This window comes from Grus americana, chromosome 1 (genome assembly GCF_028858705.1).
Source record: "Grus americana isolate bGruAme1 chromosome 1, bGruAme1.mat, whole genome shotgun sequence".
NCBI classification, from domain to species: Eukaryota; Metazoa; Chordata; class Aves; order Gruiformes; family Gruidae; genus Grus; species Grus americana.
The window spans coordinates 186,833,940-186,852,527 of NC_072852.1; the positions used below are offsets into that span (position 1 = coordinate 186,833,940).

Genomic DNA, 18,588 nt, shown 5'->3' on the forward strand with positions numbered 1-18,588 from the left:
ACAGTGCCAAGGTGCCTATGCCAATTGTGCAAAGCTACATAGCAATATTATTTGATGAATGCAGTCTGCATGACTGTTCTAGTGATCACTGTAACAAAACCATGGGGAGATTTGTCTGCATACACAAAGGCTTAATCCAGAAGCTATCAACTTTCCTCTTAAGTTACAGACAGCACATCTAGTGCCTATCATAAAGTACTTTTTTGTTCCAGAGCTATCTGACAGCAACTTCGAGAAAGTAATTCTAAAGACTATCTATAAATTCACTGAATTATAGGATTTTCAAAAGCAAAAGTAGAAGAAAGGGTGTTCAGGATTCTGGGTAACTGCATGGATCTTACATTGATCTGTCTTGATCTTCCATCTAATATAACAAGCAAACTCCATCATTTACAAAAAGGTATCCCAATGTTTTGGAGATTTTGTTGTTGTTGAAACAAAAATGAATAAAACCTTTTTGATATTTATAAAATGTTCATGTTCCTGAAACATTAAGAATGGTTTGGTCTATCATGTTCAGAGGTTGGAGTAGGAAGGAACTTCTTTTAAAAATAAAACTTTTAAAAAAGCAAGCTTCCTTAAACACCTCTGCAATTAAAAAGTGTTAAGAGGGAGGGTTGCATGGCTTTCTTAAACACTTTTTAGGTCAGTAAACATCAAGACAACCTTCTATTTGAAAATACATATTAACACTTCAATGTCCTTTACAGAATTCTTTGGAGGACTGTTTGTGATGCTTTCAGAGAAAACACTTTTATCCAATACCTTCACAGGTACTAAGAAAGTATGTTCTAAGTATTTTAAGTATCTGGACAGTAAATATCCACATTAAAGATTCTCAAAGATTGGATTCTGATGGTCAGGCAAATAGGAAAAAGTAAAGATAACTACTGCTAGCCAGAATTGTCTGCTATAACACATTAAATATTTATTTTTCCCCTTCCACAGATCACAGCACTCTAGAAGCTGAAAATATCTTCATGTAAATCATCATCTACCATTTGCATGTTAAATTCCAATGAAATAAAAAGGCTGCTCAATTACTTCACTATGCTCCAGCATATGCAAGCAGCACTAAGAATCTACACATCCCAAGAGAAACCTTACAGAAGAGGCTAACCCATGCTTTCATGACAAAAGCATCACTCAATTTTCAACATAGTAGTATTCCAGAGATAGTGCACCTCATTATTAACAGGGTACATCTCTGCAGGAAGGTAGAGATTACTATCCTGCTTTGCTGATCTTTTTTTTCCTAAAGCACTAAAAACACTTAAGGTTTTGCCTGCTTTAAAGCATCACTATCTTAAAATCAATTCAGAAATTATATGGACATCAGACAGCAAGTCCTTTAGGATCATCTTTTCTGCTCTTTGTTATAAAGCACCCAGCAAAGCGGAGCCTCAACTCACAACCAGGCCTTTTAGCTACTATCCCATAAATGAAGAGGCTCTGTTGCCAACAACTGCATATACTTGGCTCTAACACACGCATGCCTGATATCATTTCAAAAATTAAAGTTGCTTTCCTCACCAGAAGAAGAAAACCAAAACCACCACCATAAACATTTCACGCCTTCCTCCCTCCCTCCCTCCTCTCTCTCCAATCAAATATGTGCTGGGGAACTCCTCTCTTTCACAAGCAATTATGGAATTGGAAGGAGTCTCACAAACTTGGAAAGAAAGAAAAGAACATGGAGGTACATGCACAGCCTGTACCATTCCCTGAACAGTTATGAGTAACTTGCCATTTCACCCAATTTATTACATTAGGCCTACTAAAGAAACACTTGGCAGTGAAATATGCTGATCCATTCTTAATGTAATAACCTCATTCAATAGATTAAAGAGGTACATTTATACCTTGAATTCATTTGAGTGCTACAGTAAATTATTTAACAAGTACTTAAAGTATGCAGTCATTAATTCATGGTTCCTTTTATTTTATTTTCACTTGGTCTTATAAGAATGCAAGAAATGAAATTGTAAGAGCAGCAATTGCTCCTTTTCTCACCAGCAGGTTGGGTTTGGGTTTGTTGGTTTGTTTTGTTTTTTTTTTTAAATTAAACTTTCTACATTCTCATATACACATACACAGATACACAGCATTCAGAGTTTTAGACCAAAGAATTTCAAAAAAAAAACCCCAACCATTAATCAAAATATTTAGTAGACATTTCAAGTTAAGCCCAGGTCAAGATTTTCACTAAATAGCTTTTAACAAACCATCATGCTGAATATAAACTAATTATTACTACAAAATACTTCCTTGTCAGTTTTCAAAGATGCTCAGAGTTTGAGAATCCTGTACTGCAAAGTGACATCAAGGGACAATGACAATTAATGCCTCATACAAGTTTCCACACACAGGACAATCATAAAACATCCTGAGTTGTTCTGCTTCCCCTTACACGCCTTTCTACAGGATAGGTATTGCTGCACAAACCCTCATGAAACCCTGAGGAAATGAAAGCATTCCACTTCTGTCAGGCTCAACCTGGAACTAAGAATTAAGGTGCTGTTTATAGCCCACAGACAAATCTCAGAAAAATACAGAATCATTTTGTATGGTACAAAAACACATTGTGATACTTTGACACATATACATTAATCCAGTAAAATTACCAAGATGAAAATAATCTTCCAGGAAATCTACAGAAGTATGTTTTTTGTTTTGGTTTGGGGTTTGGGTTTTTTTTGTTGTTTTTTTACTATGCTTATCCCAACTCAGAGGCAATATATGCCAAACAAGTCACTCAATTCAGATTCTGCCTGAGAAGTTTTTGCTTGCTCTTCTTTAAAAAGAGAAATATTTCAAAATTGCAGTCACAATAGAAGTCAAAGCAATCATACATGTCTTACTGTGTTTATTTTTAATCACAATCCACCTTATTAGCTGCAACAGCACTAAATACTTGTAACCATATTAAATTTGTGGTTTCATTTTGAATTCTTTGATTTCTTCAGTTTCTTACATGTAAGTTATGACTGCCAGTCATTATCTCTCTCATCTAAACACAACTGTGACAGTTTGTGAAGTGAAGGTCAGAGGAAGCTTTAAAAGCATTTAAGTTTTCTTTTGACAGGGATTTCATCCCTTTACATTGCACAGGGAGTTCAAAGTTACTGGAAAAACATTAAAAGGTATTTCTATACCATACATTCGTTTACAGTGATTTAAAGGAAAATACCACTTCTAAACCAAGCACAAGCAACTTGCAACAGATACTAAGTTCAGAAACTTAATACTTTATGCAATTAAAAGGACTGCTGACTAGATATTAAGCACCAAAGAAGATTAACACTCGGTTACCAATAACTAGGACTGTTACTAACCTGTGAGACAATGGATTACAAATAAAAGATCAATGTCTGCAAAAAAAGTGGTGTAACTTACATTTGATTTGCAACTTCTGATCTTACAGGAATGAATCAAGTGTAATGCTGAAGATACAGAAATAAGCATATGCTAATAGCACTCTGTGCTGAAATTACTTTATCTGCGTAACTCATCTCTAAGAATTATATTGCAGTATGATAGTAAAAAAAGCTATTATTAAATGCATTAAGACACTAAGACCATTGATGAATGCGTAACCACATTTTCAGCAGCTTTCAGTAGTGTTCCCAACATTTAGCACAGTACTTTGATACTGTTGCTTAAGCAACTGCTGGAGAAGTTCAAATCTCCATTACACATGAAGAAATCAGAGCCCTGAAAAGCTCCTGCTGGAATCCGTGCTAATTAAAACAACCAAAAAAGACATACAAACAGAAGGCTGGACAAGTACTAAAGTCACACACAAGCTCAAACAATTTGCCTGGCCAAGTGGTTTAGCACACTTAAGCAGCAGGTTATAAAACACTCTACAAACAACTTTCAGTTGCTATCAAATCTATACCTTACCAGAAATGGTGTCTACATTTTTATAACAGACTGTAGGTCCATCCATATTTTTCTGTTAAGCCTAAACTTATGGAAGATCTTCTGGTGCATGTTTTAGCAATTTATAAAACCATGTTCCTCCACTATACTCAAAAGAATGAGTAATTCAAAAGTATATAAACAGATAATCGAGATACCCTCAAGTTTTATTAAAATAAATACAAACAACAGTTCTTGGAAAGTTTCCTTGAGAAAAAACAAATGTCAGAGGTACCTGCATTTGTTCCTCTACAAGGATTACACTCGGTTTCAAAAAAAGTGTTAAATTTCTAACCCTAAATGATTAAAAAGAACCCCAACTTAAAACTGCTTTACATCCTACTGTATTATTCTAACATACTTTCAAAATTCTGTACCCATTTCAGTTTGTACACTGCCTACAACCCCCAGGAAGGAAGGCTAGTAATAAAGGGTAGTTTGCTTAGGTAGCAGTTCTCTGCTGACAAAAAACAGCTACTTTGACTCTCCTGGACCATTGCTAGCCCTGCACTGCAAGAAAAAACAAACTGGGACAAGATCTTCAGGTTGAATGCCTACAGTACTTAAATAGATGTCCTGATTGTCAAAGGTACTCAATATATGAAGCTTCACCAACGCTACAAACCTCATCAAAGCAGTATAATAAACATTTAAACACACACAAAAACAACCCACATTTAAAAAAACCACATGTGACAACACACATTGGTCGAAGTGCCCAAATATTCACATATATGTGAATTTTTCACACTTAGCACAGTGGTGAAAGCTTGACTTCATATATACATACAGAGCAACACTTAGACCCAAACATATTCCTATGCTAATACAGCCCAGCTTAAAATAAGGCTATGTGAATTATTAAAAAACATTTAAACTTACAGTAGTAATACTTTCTCTAATTTTAAATATTGTGATAAAAACTAGTGAAGTTCTGGAAAATTACTAACTGAATTTAAAAAAAAAGGCTAAATTACCAACAGCATTAAAACAACTTAGATGAAGTCAAGACCAGTAAGTATACATTAAGACTGTGGAGTAGAAAAAAAATTCAGGAGTTATTTCTGAAGTACAGAAAATAATGCCAAAATAATTTAAATAAAGTGTAATAACAAATTAATTCCTTGCTCACAGAAAAATAGTGAACAAGTTTACTGTGACTTTTCCACTCTACCAAAACAGGTGTTCAAGATTTTACTTTGCAAGTGTAAAAAAATTTCTTAAAATTTAACAAGTTCAGTTATTAAAGCATAACATTGTATTTGAACTATGATGAGTATTATTCTTAATTTCTGCATTGCACCAAAGTCTGAAGTCCTCATTTAGTAGGTTCTAGCAAGTAATTTAATCCATCAGGTAACCAGCAATGATAAGATACCCAAACTATCACAGGTAATACTCTCTGGCATTTGCATATATGGGATCATTACAATCCCTCCCTGCCAAACATGTGTAACCTCTAAATCTCTCTCTCGGGAAAGTCTATCCAGCTTCAGTGGACGATTGAGACTTTTGCATATAACTGCAACCACAAACCAAACCCTGCTTCAAACACTGATAATGCATAATAGGTGTTTGGAGGCTTGCACAAAATGAGCTGATAAGGGTTTCTACATCACAACTGACTGTAGCACAATTACTGTCTTTGTTAACAAATTCCAAAGACAAACCAAGAGTTAAAGTGTTACAAGACTTTAAACCCAGAAGGATGATCAGTTGCTCCAGGTTGATATCATAATTATGCTGCACTTCCATCATGCACTTCATAACTGCGTGAATGCTTTAGAACAGGCTAAAATAAAGTGATATCTCCAGTCACTCAAGAGATCTTTCCATCTTAGCTTTAGGCTATGGTTTCTTGTACAATCACATTGAGAATAAACTAGTTCCTTATTTACTGTGATCATTACCATGAAATAATTTACTGAATAATCTTACCCTTAGTCCCTGCTTAGTATGCTGTTAAAGCATGCTTTTGCTTAATAGCATTGCCTTTAGTGGCTTAAGTGCAGTAAATGAAAAGTATAGGCCCACTTCTTAAAAAAATTCCAGTCATTTGTTAAGTATAATATGTATTACACACAGCACATTTTAGTCTCATAAATTAATCAAGAATATAAAAGAACCAGTGCATTAAAATCAATGAGAATGAAGACATAGTATGCTTTTTTTATTCTTGTTTACTTTTCACCTACACCAAACTGCAAACCCAGATCACAAATTATTCCCAAAAAGGTCATACCAGGAATACACTTACTATTATTACACTGATATTTGGGTGTGCATAGTTTCTTCTCCTAAAAGACTGTACTAGCAATACTACTGTTTACAACTTTACTTCCTAAGCTGTTATAGACAGGTCTGAAAAGGCTTATTTACTTTATCGCCCTCTGTAAACAACATTATAGGTTTGGGGTTTTTTGGAGCATAGGTGTGCTATCCATATGCCTTGTAATTTATGCTTAAACAAGGTACATTAATATTCCAGGGTCTGGGTTTGTTTTTTGGTTGTTTTTTGGGGGAGTCTGGTGTTTGGTGGGTTGTTTTTTTTTTTTTTTTTGGGGGGGGGGGTGTCCCATCCTCATAACTTTGTTAGCTTACCACTGACTGTTACAGTCATTACTCTATCGCAATCACAGTAACTTGTAAAGGCTGAAACACTTCCCTACCAATACACAGACTAATGGCTAATTCTGATTTCCAGATTAGCCCGTAAAGAATGAAAATCCTGAGACAGTAAAAAGATTGCTTTTCAACATTAAATATTTTAAAACCTTTTGATTTATTGTTTTTACACACACACAGATGATTTAGTCTGCTTACACTTAAAATTTCCAAAGAGAAGCCAAAACTAGTGCTAAGGAACATTTTCTGGAAATCACATTATCAATTGGAGATGTACATTTCTCAGCATCTCCAACAATCTGCCTTATCTTAAGTGCTAAATTACTGCTTTTACAACCCCCTGAAATCTGTTGGTTCTTCCTGTCTTTAAAGACAATGCAACACCAAGCACTGTAGCAATCCTTAGTTCAAAGCATATCATGGCATTCAGAAAATGCATCTATAAAACACACCAGAAAAAGGTCCATCCAAACAGGTATTGCCACCTATAGCTGCTCAGCAGACATACAGGGTGCAGACCCTAAATTTCTTATTTTTCTTCACTTAGAGCAGAGAGCTAACAAAGTCAATTCTGCCAACAGTAGGTATTTTATTTCATCAGATAAAATGAGAAGCTGGACTTGTCAGCATGATATAACAGCAGCCACATTTTCTTTGCCAAAGTGCTCTCTTTTTACTCATGTGACTTGCCATTACCAAGGGTAACTATTTTTTCAAGTTCCATAAATAGCCAAATTGAAGATATGAATAGACTTTTTTTAAGAGTCAATCTCCTATAATTCAATTTATGCAATTTTCAAATTGGTGACAAGACTCTGAAGCAAGTTTAAAATCTGAAAAATGGAAGATAACAACACTGCCCCTAGGATGCAACTAAAAAAATTACCACCATAAATCCATGCTAAGCCACCATAAATTCTTTGTTGTGAAGTATCTTCCAAAAGTATCTTCTCCTTTTCATCAAATACACAGAAGTAAAACTTACACCAAATAAAAAGCCCATATAAGCTCTAAAACAGCTTACAAAAAGTATGCTAAATAATTACCACATCAAAAATGTTTAATTATAACTTCCAGTTCTACTTTAATGTGTTCATTCAATACTGCTTACTAACATCTTCGACAAGTATTAAATTACATCTGTAAAAATCTCATGCACCTGATCCACCTTCCTACTATATACTTGCATGCATGGTGAAAATTCATCCAGTTTCCTGACTGCACGCTTGCTTTACAAGCTAGTACTAGTTACTACTACTAGAGATTCTCAAAGGCCGTTCACAAGTCTTTGAATTCTCACGTTCAGCTTTAATCGTCCAGCCTCTCCACAGATTTAATAACAAGCCAAAACATCCCTCCTCCATGCATTTCCTCTACCTTTTTTCCTCTGTCCAGCTGTAAAGCTTTTAATAAAAAATTTCTCTTCAAAAAGAAAATTATGAGAGATTGTCAGATAATAAAGAATACTTCAAATCTCTAAGTTTTACATGTTTATCATCACCTTTTCCTCTTTTCTGTTTTGCTTCACTGCTGGATGAAATGCACAAACAGATGAAAACAACTTGCATCAGACTGAAGAATGAAAGCAACTCTACAGGAAATACTGTCAAGGACAGGGAGACAGTTTTTACTTCTCTTATCCTTCATTCACAAAATCTGCTTTTGAGTAATGGTAAACAACATTTTAGATTGTTATTTTTAAATTCACTTACAGCAGCCTTTATAAATGCTGTAGACTACATTGGTTTTTTCTTAATTTTTCACTTCACAGGTAACTTAAGAATTATACAAGTCTGTATAAAATCTTATTACAAGCATTTATAGCATAATAAAGCATTGTCTAGGAAGATGTAAAACTCATTTTGCAATATTAAGTATAAATACACAAAAGAATTCACTGCAATATAATTTTTCCATACTTAAGTTTCAAAAACATAAAAATAAAAGAAATCTTTCTACAGTTCTAGAAATGAAATACTAAGCTCAAAAGACGATGTCTAATGTTGACAGGACTTAATAACTGAAGAGAACAAATTGAGCTAACTGCTGCAAATCCAAGAAACAATGATAATCATGCACTAAAACGAGTCCATACCATGATTCAAGCTAAGAAAAAAAAAAGATACTTTTAAAAAAAAAAGGCCTGCATTTTTGTAGATTGACATATTAGAAGAGATGATGAATCTACCAACGTACAAACACATGTACGGCATACTGAACAGGATTAAGAAAGACTAATCAGCAGAACTAGGGCCAGGGGTTTTTGAGGAGGGGGATTGTTTCAGGGGGTTTTTTGTTTGTTTTTAAATACAGAAACTGTAACAGTATTATTTGTATCCTCTCTTTAATAAACAAAGTTTGCAAATTAATTTTTCATACAGCATATTGCCAAGCAGTTCATTTTTAATATCTCTTATTTCAAGTCACAGTGAAGATAAAAAAATCATTCATACTGGGAATAAAGGATACAGTTTTCAAAACAGATACATTCCATGCTGTCGATATTTAAAAGGCCGTGCCCTGATAACAGGCATAGAAAGAGCTACAAATGTTGTTCTAAAAACTGAACAGGGCTGAAGACTTAAAGATACTGCCATGTCTTTAAACGCAATTACATACAGGTTTAACAAAAGCTGGGAGTTAATCTAAACAAGGTATTACATGGGTCGGATGTTTTTTCAAAGGCGCATCAAATGGAATTTTACAGCTTCCTCACTGGCCCAATTATGTCATCACTTCTTTCTTTTACCTTCTCCCTTGCCAGGTTTAGAATCACTCGGGATGTATTGATATAAATCTTCAGTGATATATGTGTGTGCACGAGACAGAAATGGGGATTTTATAACACATATTTACAGTATACCTACTTAAATGTTTATGTACTTTTAGAATATACTACCCTTTACCACCTGTAAAAGAAGGAATAATCTAACAAGCAGGCAAAAAACTCTCAAGAGAAATCTAGTTAGAGACATCTGATAGCCAGAGAAGTGAAGAGCCAAGCAGAATAACAGTGTATCTTGCACTACCTGTAGTGAGTGATGAGGTCTAAGCTCCACAGCAAAAGAAATTCCAGTTAAAATAACAATACAAATAATACTTTGCCCTTAGATCCTCTGGAAGTGGAAACAGAAGTAATCTCACTAAGTTTTTTGTCACAGGCAGATAGATATACAGGGAGAAGTGCTGCTGTAAATTATCTAATTGTACACCAAAGTGACCTGACCACTACTGCCATGCAAAAAACCACAATTATTTTTGGTCTCCATTTAATAGAGTCATATCCTGCTCTGTGTAAAGCACCTAAATGCTTTTCCAACTGCAGCTAAACAAAAGTACAGTCTACCTGGAGATGACAGATTGAACAAAGACAACGTGCATGGGAGAAGAAAGGATATGATCTTTGGCTAGCCAAATAACAGAGGAAGAAGGTATTTCTGGCTATTGTTACCCTGAGGGATTTAAACATTCTGGGAAAAACTACCAATCATGACAAACAGTAACATATGCTCTTAAAATCATGGTACAGTCACGTGCTAGATGTCATTTTCCAAAACACTGAGTATCAATGAGCTCATGATTCTCTTACTCAGCTAGGATTCCTCTGAAAGCTTAGGGGGCTTTTTTGGTTGGTTGGTTAAAAAAGAAAAAAAACCCACCCATCACCAAGCACAAACAGGACCCATGAAGAGAAGGATTAGTGTTCTGGTTTAGAAAGATTGAAGGAATGAAAACAAAAAAAAACATTTCTGAGAAAATTGACTGCGAAGAGCATAATGGTGACACTGTGGGCTTTAACGCCTCAATCTGTCTTCTACCACCTTCACATACTTATTGACTAATAAACATAATCAGAATGAAACAGCGTTGGAACTTGTCTCTAGCACTCCTGGAAGACAAGCTGCTACTCATTATAGCTCTCTGGCATCTTAGAAAGACGTGATGAAAGCCACTAAGACAGTCAACACCTCATGATCAACATAATCAGAGACTGCTGATAGAGTTAGTATTTTCAATATTAAGAATCCAGCCTCTCCCAGCAACCCATTTTATTATTATTTTTTTAAAATCAAGTTTGGCCACTGATATTACTCCTGATTTAAGTTATGGCACCAAGAAGATATTTAAGTACCTCACCTCCTATTGGTATAGGATTTTTCCCACCCTGTAAGTCTTTAATGCTTTGTCTTCTCACCCGAGTCTCAGTTTTTCTTTTCTAGTTGTCTTTTATGTCCTCTCCCACATTCTCAAGACAGGTTATTTATCTTATTCTCCCATTAATGTAGCTGCTTTTAGACAAGTTCTTTGGGAGAATCGCCACAGTCTTCCTGTCCATTTGTAAATGCATATCACAAGAGGTACTCAATACAGTGAGGAATTTCCACGCATAATTAATATCAAACAATTGCACTTTAAAACTGCTGTTCGAATCGCTTCAGCCTGCACACGCAAGGGCCCTTCACAACTGACACGGCTTCTCTGCACGCACTGTCAAAGAAATGAGAATATTCACATGCACATACTATTAAGACCAGCCAGTGGTCATTTATTTGAAAAAGTGAAGGTGGGAGAACATGCAGTTTCTTACTCTGACTGCATAGAACTGGTGCACCAGATTGAAAGGCTTACCACTCCTCCGCAGGCCTGAGCGGCTCTCACAATGGATTAATGCTTTGAAGCAAAACCACCAAGACCAAAAGTGCCCCAAGTTCAATTTAAAGAGCCACAACGGTGTTGCTGAACCTCCCTTTTCCCACCATACTCATTTGCCTAAAGCGTCTCTTGGCTGTCAAAGAGAAGGCTTCTACGTACACAACAGACTCCCAACTGGTTCGACCTGAGTAAAGTCAATACTTGAAAAAGAGAAGCTGAGACAGGATGAAGTCTAGGCTTGTGAAGAAAAAAACGTACCTAAGAATAAATATTAATTATTTCAGTATACTAAATAATCTAAACTACAATCACCACTAGCATACCCACACTCCACAGTATTCTTTTGTCTTCCTCTATACAATGGGAATGTACACACTGTCGTAGATTGTTAAACACAGTTTACCCACGCATTAGTTTCAGAGCATAATCAATACAACCCACCCCCACAAGTGAAAAACAAGTATTTTAGTACAATACCTACATGTGCTGGGACCTGAGAAACAATATTTCTAATTAAACAAAAACATCACACCATTTCACAGAATGGCTATAAAGAGACCTGCAAGTCAGTGCAAATCAAACTATCAGACAGTGTGTCTTTTAATAAAGTTACAGGCAGTCTTACCTCTCATCCTCACCATCTACGAGGGGCGTCGTCAATGGCAGCACCTTCAGCGGAAAGAGGGAAGCAGAGGATGGCATGCTGCTGCTACCGCCATCTGAAACGGCTGATGCTCCAACACCACTCTCACCACTGGCAGCTTGAGGTAAACCCACTAAGGAAGGTTCTGTAGGGCGTCTGCCATCTTCAGTTTGGCTTACAATTGACTGAGCTAGTGATTGTGCAGGGAACTGGGTAGAGCTTAGCGGTATCTGCTGTGGCACACTCTGTGCCACTGGCATACCTATACTTGTGGATATCAAGGGAGGCTGACTAACACTTTGAGCCAAATTCCCGTTCTGCATGGCCGAAGCTTGTGCTATATTCTGTGGCTGTCCCAAACCTATAGAAGCGGAAGGTATGCCAGTTGGCACAGCTGAACCAGCTTGGCTTGGTGCAGGAACAGTACTAGCAGAAGGTATAGGGCTAACCGCAGGCAGCTGCTGACCAGTCATTCCTTGGACTACAGACTCCACTCCTTGTGCCTGCGACTGTACAGGTAACAAGGTGTTTTGCTGAGCAATGACCACTTGCTGAGGAAGGCCTGAAGCACTAGCCTGTAATCCCTGCTGCATTATTCCTGCCTGCACAGGCTGCACCACTTGTGAAGATGGAGGAGCAGCCGTCGACGGCATGACTGGAGGTGGAATTTGGTTTGCAGCAGATGGTGGTTGCACCACAGTGGCTACGCTTCCTTGCTGCCCAACATTCAGCATTTGACCACTGGCACCTACACCTGGTATCGCTGCCGGAGCATGTGCAACAGGCTGAGCTGGGGCAGCAGCTGGATGTGCTGGTACCGAAGGCTGCATGCTCTGTGCCTGGGCAACAGGAACTGGTTGCCCCGCTCCCACTCCTGTAGAACTGGGCTGCATCGCAGGGGCTGGAGTCTGAAGGATCTGCTGATGTTGAATGTAGTCTGGCATAGCCCCCGTAACGGAGTTTTGGTTCACCGGCTTAACATGACTTGCGGCCATCTGCGTAGGAACTGTCTGTTGCTGCTGCTGTTGCTGTTGTCCATACTGCAACTGCTGCTGCTGCACAACTGGCAACGTCTGCACAGGCTGCGCCGGCTGAGAATACGGTAGCTGCTGTTGAGCCATACTTTGAACAGCAGGTTGCTGGTGGCCCAGAGACGGGGATACACCTAGTATATTAACCGGGGCTGGCTGAACCCCAGTAACAGTGGTTAGACTGGCCTGTGCAGGAGGTTGGACCCCTGGCTTCTGCTGTGGATAGTTTACTTCTTGAGAATGCAGCTGGACTTGTGCAAGCTGTGATTGAGAAACACTCTGTGGTATAGTAGATGCTGGAATTGCCGGAGGAGCGGCGCTGCTAAAATCCATCTGCTGCGGACCCACACCTTGAAACGCTTGCTGCTGTACCACAGTAGGTGCTCCCATTTCTCCACTTCCCACACTTTCTGTATAGTGACTCAGTGTGCTTACATTGCTGCTAACAGAACTCCCACTGGTGCTCTCCCTTTCAGAAGTCACTTCAAGCGGATTTTGTTTTATCGTCTCTACTGCTTTGTTTACTGCTACTCCTTCTGAAACTGCAACAGTGTTTTCTTTATCATAGAACTCAGTGCATGTCCATCTACCTTTTTTGAAAGGTTCAGAACTGGAATCTAATTTTACAACCCTAAACCTTGATGTGCCAGATGCAGGCTGCTGCTGGCTTGATCCCACTGCCATTCCTGCAGTTGCATTAGTAACATTGTTAATGACACTAGAGGAAGCACTCGTACCATTGCCAATGCCACTCAAGATATTCACATTAACATTGCTGCTAGTTCCAGACAAAGCATTTACATTACCAGTACTTGGGATGTTGCTTAAATTTATAGTACCAAGCATGCTGCTTGCCACACTAGAACTACCACCACCCATATTATTTAAGGTACTAGTTCCAGTAGCAGGACTTACACCTAAACTGCCAGGAGTACTTGTAGTGCGGATATTAGACACAACAGATGCCGGGGAACCAGTGGATGATGCAGCAGAAACTGGTGCAGTTGATATAACATTGTCAGAGCTTCCAGTTGTTGATAGTTTTCTAAATGATGGACTGGGCGGTGGTCCTCCAGAAATAGGGGCACTGCCCACCCCAGGATGTGATGGATGATGGTGTCCATGATGGTGATGGTGAAGGTGGTGGTGGTGATGAACATGATGGGGGTGAACACTTCCATTGATCACAACACTCTGCTGTGGGTGATGAGGCAGAGGAGCGTGCTGCTGAGGAAGATGAGGCTGGTTTGGAGAAACAGCCCCAGGAGTCTCTGCCTCTTGGAAGTTATTTAAAGTCTCTTCAGAGGAGCTCCTCTCAGGTTCTCCCAAGTCAGTGGCCCTGGATAGAGAAACATCCAAGATTTCTGAAGACGACAGGTCTTCAGTGTGGGACTCATCCAGGTCATCATAGCTTTCTGTATCCTCGGCTATGCTGTTATTAGAGCTCATACTAGCTGATATCTGAGCAGGGGTCACACTGGTAATTTGGAAGCCACTTTTCTTTTTCATTTGAGCTCCAGTCTGTGCAAGAGGCTGTGGCTGGAGCTGAGACTGTGAGAGGAGGTTGAGGCTTTGTGGAGGAGGCGGTGTCGGCTGTGAACCCGCTGATGAAGATACTGCAGGAGATGGAGGCGGCGGCTGAACCAGCAAAGGCGGCTGATAATCCTCGGCGGAGAGGGCAGCGCTCCCAACGCCGGTACCTGGTGCAGTGGGAGCAGTAACGCAGCTGCTGCCGCTGCTACTGCTGCTGCCCCTTCTAGGAAACATTGCCGGGTGCGCCATCTTCCTAGCACTAATGTCTGCGGCTGAGTCAGGCTGGTGCATTGTATCGGGTGTATTTTAAGAGTGCAATCCCCCGGTATGGAGAGAGACAGACAGACACACACACACAGTTAGCTTTGCGCTCACGGCAGGGCAGAGAGACACCACGCACAACCCCCCCGGCTCCCGCAGAGCACGGGCTCAGGCGCCTCGGCACCGCCGCTAACCACCCCCCTCCCCTCCTCCTCCCCTCCGAGACAGGGAGGGGGCGAGGACCGGTCCTCCGCCGCCTCTAGATTAGCGCTTCTGAATGTGACACTTTCAATGCTCCGCCATTCACTTTCCTTCTCCCCCTTCCCCCCCCATCCCCTTTTGATTTCCACCACCCTCCTTCTCGGCCGCCCGCCCCCCCCCACTCCGACTGCGCCTCTCCCAGGGGGTGGGCAGCGGGCGGAGGAAATGTCCGCGGTAGCCGGCCGGCCCCAGGGGCGAGCCCCGTCCTCCCCGCGGCTCACCGGGGCGCCGCGGCTCGCCGGCAGCCGGCAGAACCGCCCTCCCCGCGGCGGGCGCCGCCGCCGGGCCGCCACCTCCTCGGCGGGGCGAGGGCAGCCGGCGGGCCCTCAGGGCAGCCCGGCGAAGCGGACGGCGCCCCTCGCCATCACCGCTGTAGTAGTAGTAGTAGGAGAGCGCAGATACGTACAGGACTGGCGCACAGCAGGGCGGCAGCGGCAGGCTGAGCCGGGCAGGGACATCCCCATCAGTGGCAGCCATGGAGCTGAATCATTTTGGGTATTAAAGAGACGGAATAAGGAAGGAAGAAAAGCAGCAGCCCGACAAGAGAGTCCATGAAAAGGAGGGAGGGAGGAAGGGGGAGCCAGCCAGGCAACCTCTCTCCTCCCTCTGTGTCTGGCTGTCTCTGGAGGAGGCTCCGCTCTGCACGCTCTTCCTTCCCCCTCTGCCTCCTCCCCCTTTAGAACAGGCGGCACCCACTCTTCCTCCGCAGAGCCGCGCCTGGGATCAGTCCTCCTCCTCCTCCTCCTCCCGCGTGCGCGTCTGCCCCGTCCTTTTCTTCCCTCCAAGCCTCTCCCGGCTTCCCCGCCGCCGCGGGTCTCTCCCCCTCCCGGCCCCGTCTCCTCACGGAGCGCTGGAGGAGGGCGCTGCGCGGAGCTGCAGGGGGGAGGGGAAAGCTCGCTAAAGGGGAGGGCAGGCGAGAGACAACGTAAGATGGCGGCCGCCGCGCATGCGCGTCCCGCTGGCAGACATAAAGCCCGTCTGGCCGAGGCTGACGGAAATAGGCTCGGCTCGCGTGGCGGAAATTGCCGAGCGGCGCCGAGGCCGGGGAGGGGGAAGGGCGGGGAGAGGAGGGGGTGTCCCCACGCGGCGGCGCTCCTGCTGGGGAGGGGGCGCCGGGGAGGGCTGTGATCATGGCGGGCGGGCAGCCAGGCAGCCCCCGCCCCGCCCCGCCCTGCGGCCTTGCCACCCGCCCTCCCCAGGTGCCCCTCTCTGTCTCTTCACCGGGCCCGCAGCATGACTGTGCCTCACATGACCTGCCGCCTCCCTCCTCCTCCTCTCTGTTGCAGATTTATATTCAAGTTATTCATCACCTTTTCCTTCCCTCACTCCCTCGGTCCAGAATATTCCTGCCCATTCGTTCCCCTGCGCGTAGGGAAAGCAGAGGCGCCTCGCTCGGGGGCCGCCTTCCTCTTTGTGCCCCCGGCGGCTTCCCCGCCCGCGGGCCGGGGTCGCCGCGGGTGACTCCCCTCACGCCCTGAAATGGCCGCCGCTCCCCCACACCCACATTTCACCCCCAGTCGCTCTCCCCGCACAACCGGCTGGGCAGGAAGGCCCCCGGGGGGGAGGACGGTGTCACCGGGCGGTGACTGGAGGCCCCAGGTGCTGCCACCGCGGCACCCGCCGTTGGCAGGGCGGGAGGTGCGAGCCCGGTGCCGGGGCGCGCATTGAGGCGGTGTCGGGGACGCGGGCTGTGAGTACTGCTGGTACCGAGGGCGAACGACGCGCGGAGACGGCCGGGTCAGGTGAAATCATTCATCTCCATTTACAAGTGACATGTGTGTGTGGAGGCACTTCTGATGGGAGCTTGAGAGGAAACGCACTGAAGCACTGCTCCAAAAATGATGCAGTTCAAAGATGGTTTTAGGTTACTAAATGGAGCTGAGGTGAAATCCACTGATCTTCTCTCACTGTTCCAGGGCCAGCATCCTGCTGGGGAAGAAAGACCACACGGCCCTCTCAGAGCTGGGTGGCAAGGCTCAATGGGCTTATCACGGCAGCATCTCCTCATCGTGGAGCGATGACTGTCTGATGTCTGAAGATGCTTGAGGCGTGCGTGTCTGCCAGGAGATTCTCCTTGGTGTCCTTGCAGCTGTTGGCATGCACAGAGCTGCCCAGCAGGTAGGCAGGTATCTCATGGCCATGCAAGCCCGACAGATTTGCACCATTGCCGTTGCTCCACCACTCCCATCAGCAGGACCCTCTCCAGAAGCGCTTTCAGAGCATGATAAATTGGGCATCCCAATTTCTAATGGAGAGGGGGACAGGTTCGCCTGGAGAACTGCTCGTGTTCCTGCCTGGCAGCATGTTCTCATCTCCAACACAGGTACTCGTGAGCTGGTGGAGGCGTCTCAGATGGCTGCTTTGAAATTGGTCTGGTTTGCGTGGAATAATAAAATGTACGCAGGACTTGACTGGCTCAGGCTAATTCTGTTACCTAACTGTGAAGCCCGCTGGTTAGGACAGTCAATAGGGCACAGGCATGAAAAGAGAGCTTGATGTTTGCTGCAGTGAATATTTAAGCACATCATGAAGAGTAGTAGAACTTTAATGGGAAAGAAGTTGTAAGAGTCTGAGATGTTATATCATATAGCTGAATCATTAGAGAGTTCTTGTGGGAGACGTAAATGTTAGTTCCTTCAGGCAGGGAGGAGATTCGAGTCTCCCATGTTCAGTGTGTGGCATTTAATCACTGAGGTACTAAGAAAGTTGTTTTTCTAGCTCCATTTTGTGAAAAGGGTGAGGATTCAAGGTTACACACACGGTGGGAGCTTTTGCAGCCTGTTCCTGAATTTCACCCTTCCATTTTGCCTCTCCTTGTTAACCTGGCTTATCTAGCTCTCACTCTATGTGCGGACAGGAGTGGCTTTGAGAAAAATCCTGCTTTTGCAAGCCTAATTCCTTTTATGTCTGTAATGCAGACGGTCAGCTCACATCTCCAGGTACCCAAAAGGTAGACTTACAGCCCTTGCTCCTTCTGTGGCTCTAGGACACCGCCTGTATGCAGACAGCAACAAACAGTACAAAACAATTGACACATAATTAAATAAGATTCTGCCTTTTTTGAGAGCAAGACAGTATTATTTTTTTAAAACTGATGATCAGATAGAACAACTTGAAGACCATACTACCTGAACATAAATTCCCTCCAGGAAGGAGCCTTTGTGCAACCCTCACAGATTTCAGGAAAGCATCACAAAGGTGCCTACAATCTCTCTACATCTTGATGCCTGATGCAACACTGATGCCTTATATGTGTCTTTAATGAGATACTCACATGTGTAAACATTTTTGAGATGAGAGCCCGAGGTTGCAAGCCAACTTCCATTATGCATTCCTGTTCTGTCTGCTTATAACTTTCCCAGAACAATTTCCTTGAGGAATTAAGTCTTCTATGATTAGTCCCAGCTCAAAGATAATTTTTTGAATGTTTGAACAAAGTCCAACTACTTTTAAAGCGCATAGGCTATGAATACAGATGGATCTGTTTCTAACCTTAAAAAATTATGCAAAAGTAACTCAAAAAGGATTGAGTTATAAAGTTTGTATGCACCTAATAGACAAGCCTGGAAAAGAATTGAATTAAAACAGTAGTGTTGTCATTGGTTAAATGTTTGCTTTTGCCTACGCTAACTAACTTATATTAATTTTGAATAGCTG

General features: G+C 42.3%; 1 protein-coding gene across 14 annotated transcripts in view; it reads right to left on the reverse strand.

Moving 5' to 3' along the window:
• TSC22D1 (TSC22 domain family member 1) overlaps positions 1-15,824 on the reverse strand; it is a 96,696-nt gene extending 80,872 nt beyond the window's left edge. For 12 of the 14 annotated variants that reach the window (XR_008575588.1, XR_008575562.1, XR_008575586.1 and 9 more), the window contains exons 1-2: positions 15,338-15,818; positions 11,828-14,691 (exon numbers count right to left, since the gene is read on the reverse strand). Coding sequence is in view for 2 of the 14 variants with exons in the window: in XM_054813968.1 (XP_054669943.1) it covers positions 11,828-14,700 (2,873 nt within the window). In the remaining 12 variants the exon portion in view is untranslated. Of the gene's footprint in view, positions 1-11,827; positions 14,701-15,337 lie in introns of those variants that run through there. The other 2 variants (XM_054813972.1, XM_054813968.1) reach the window with 2 other exon arrangements.
• Between the last annotated feature and the right edge of the window lie 2,764 nt (positions 15,825-18,588).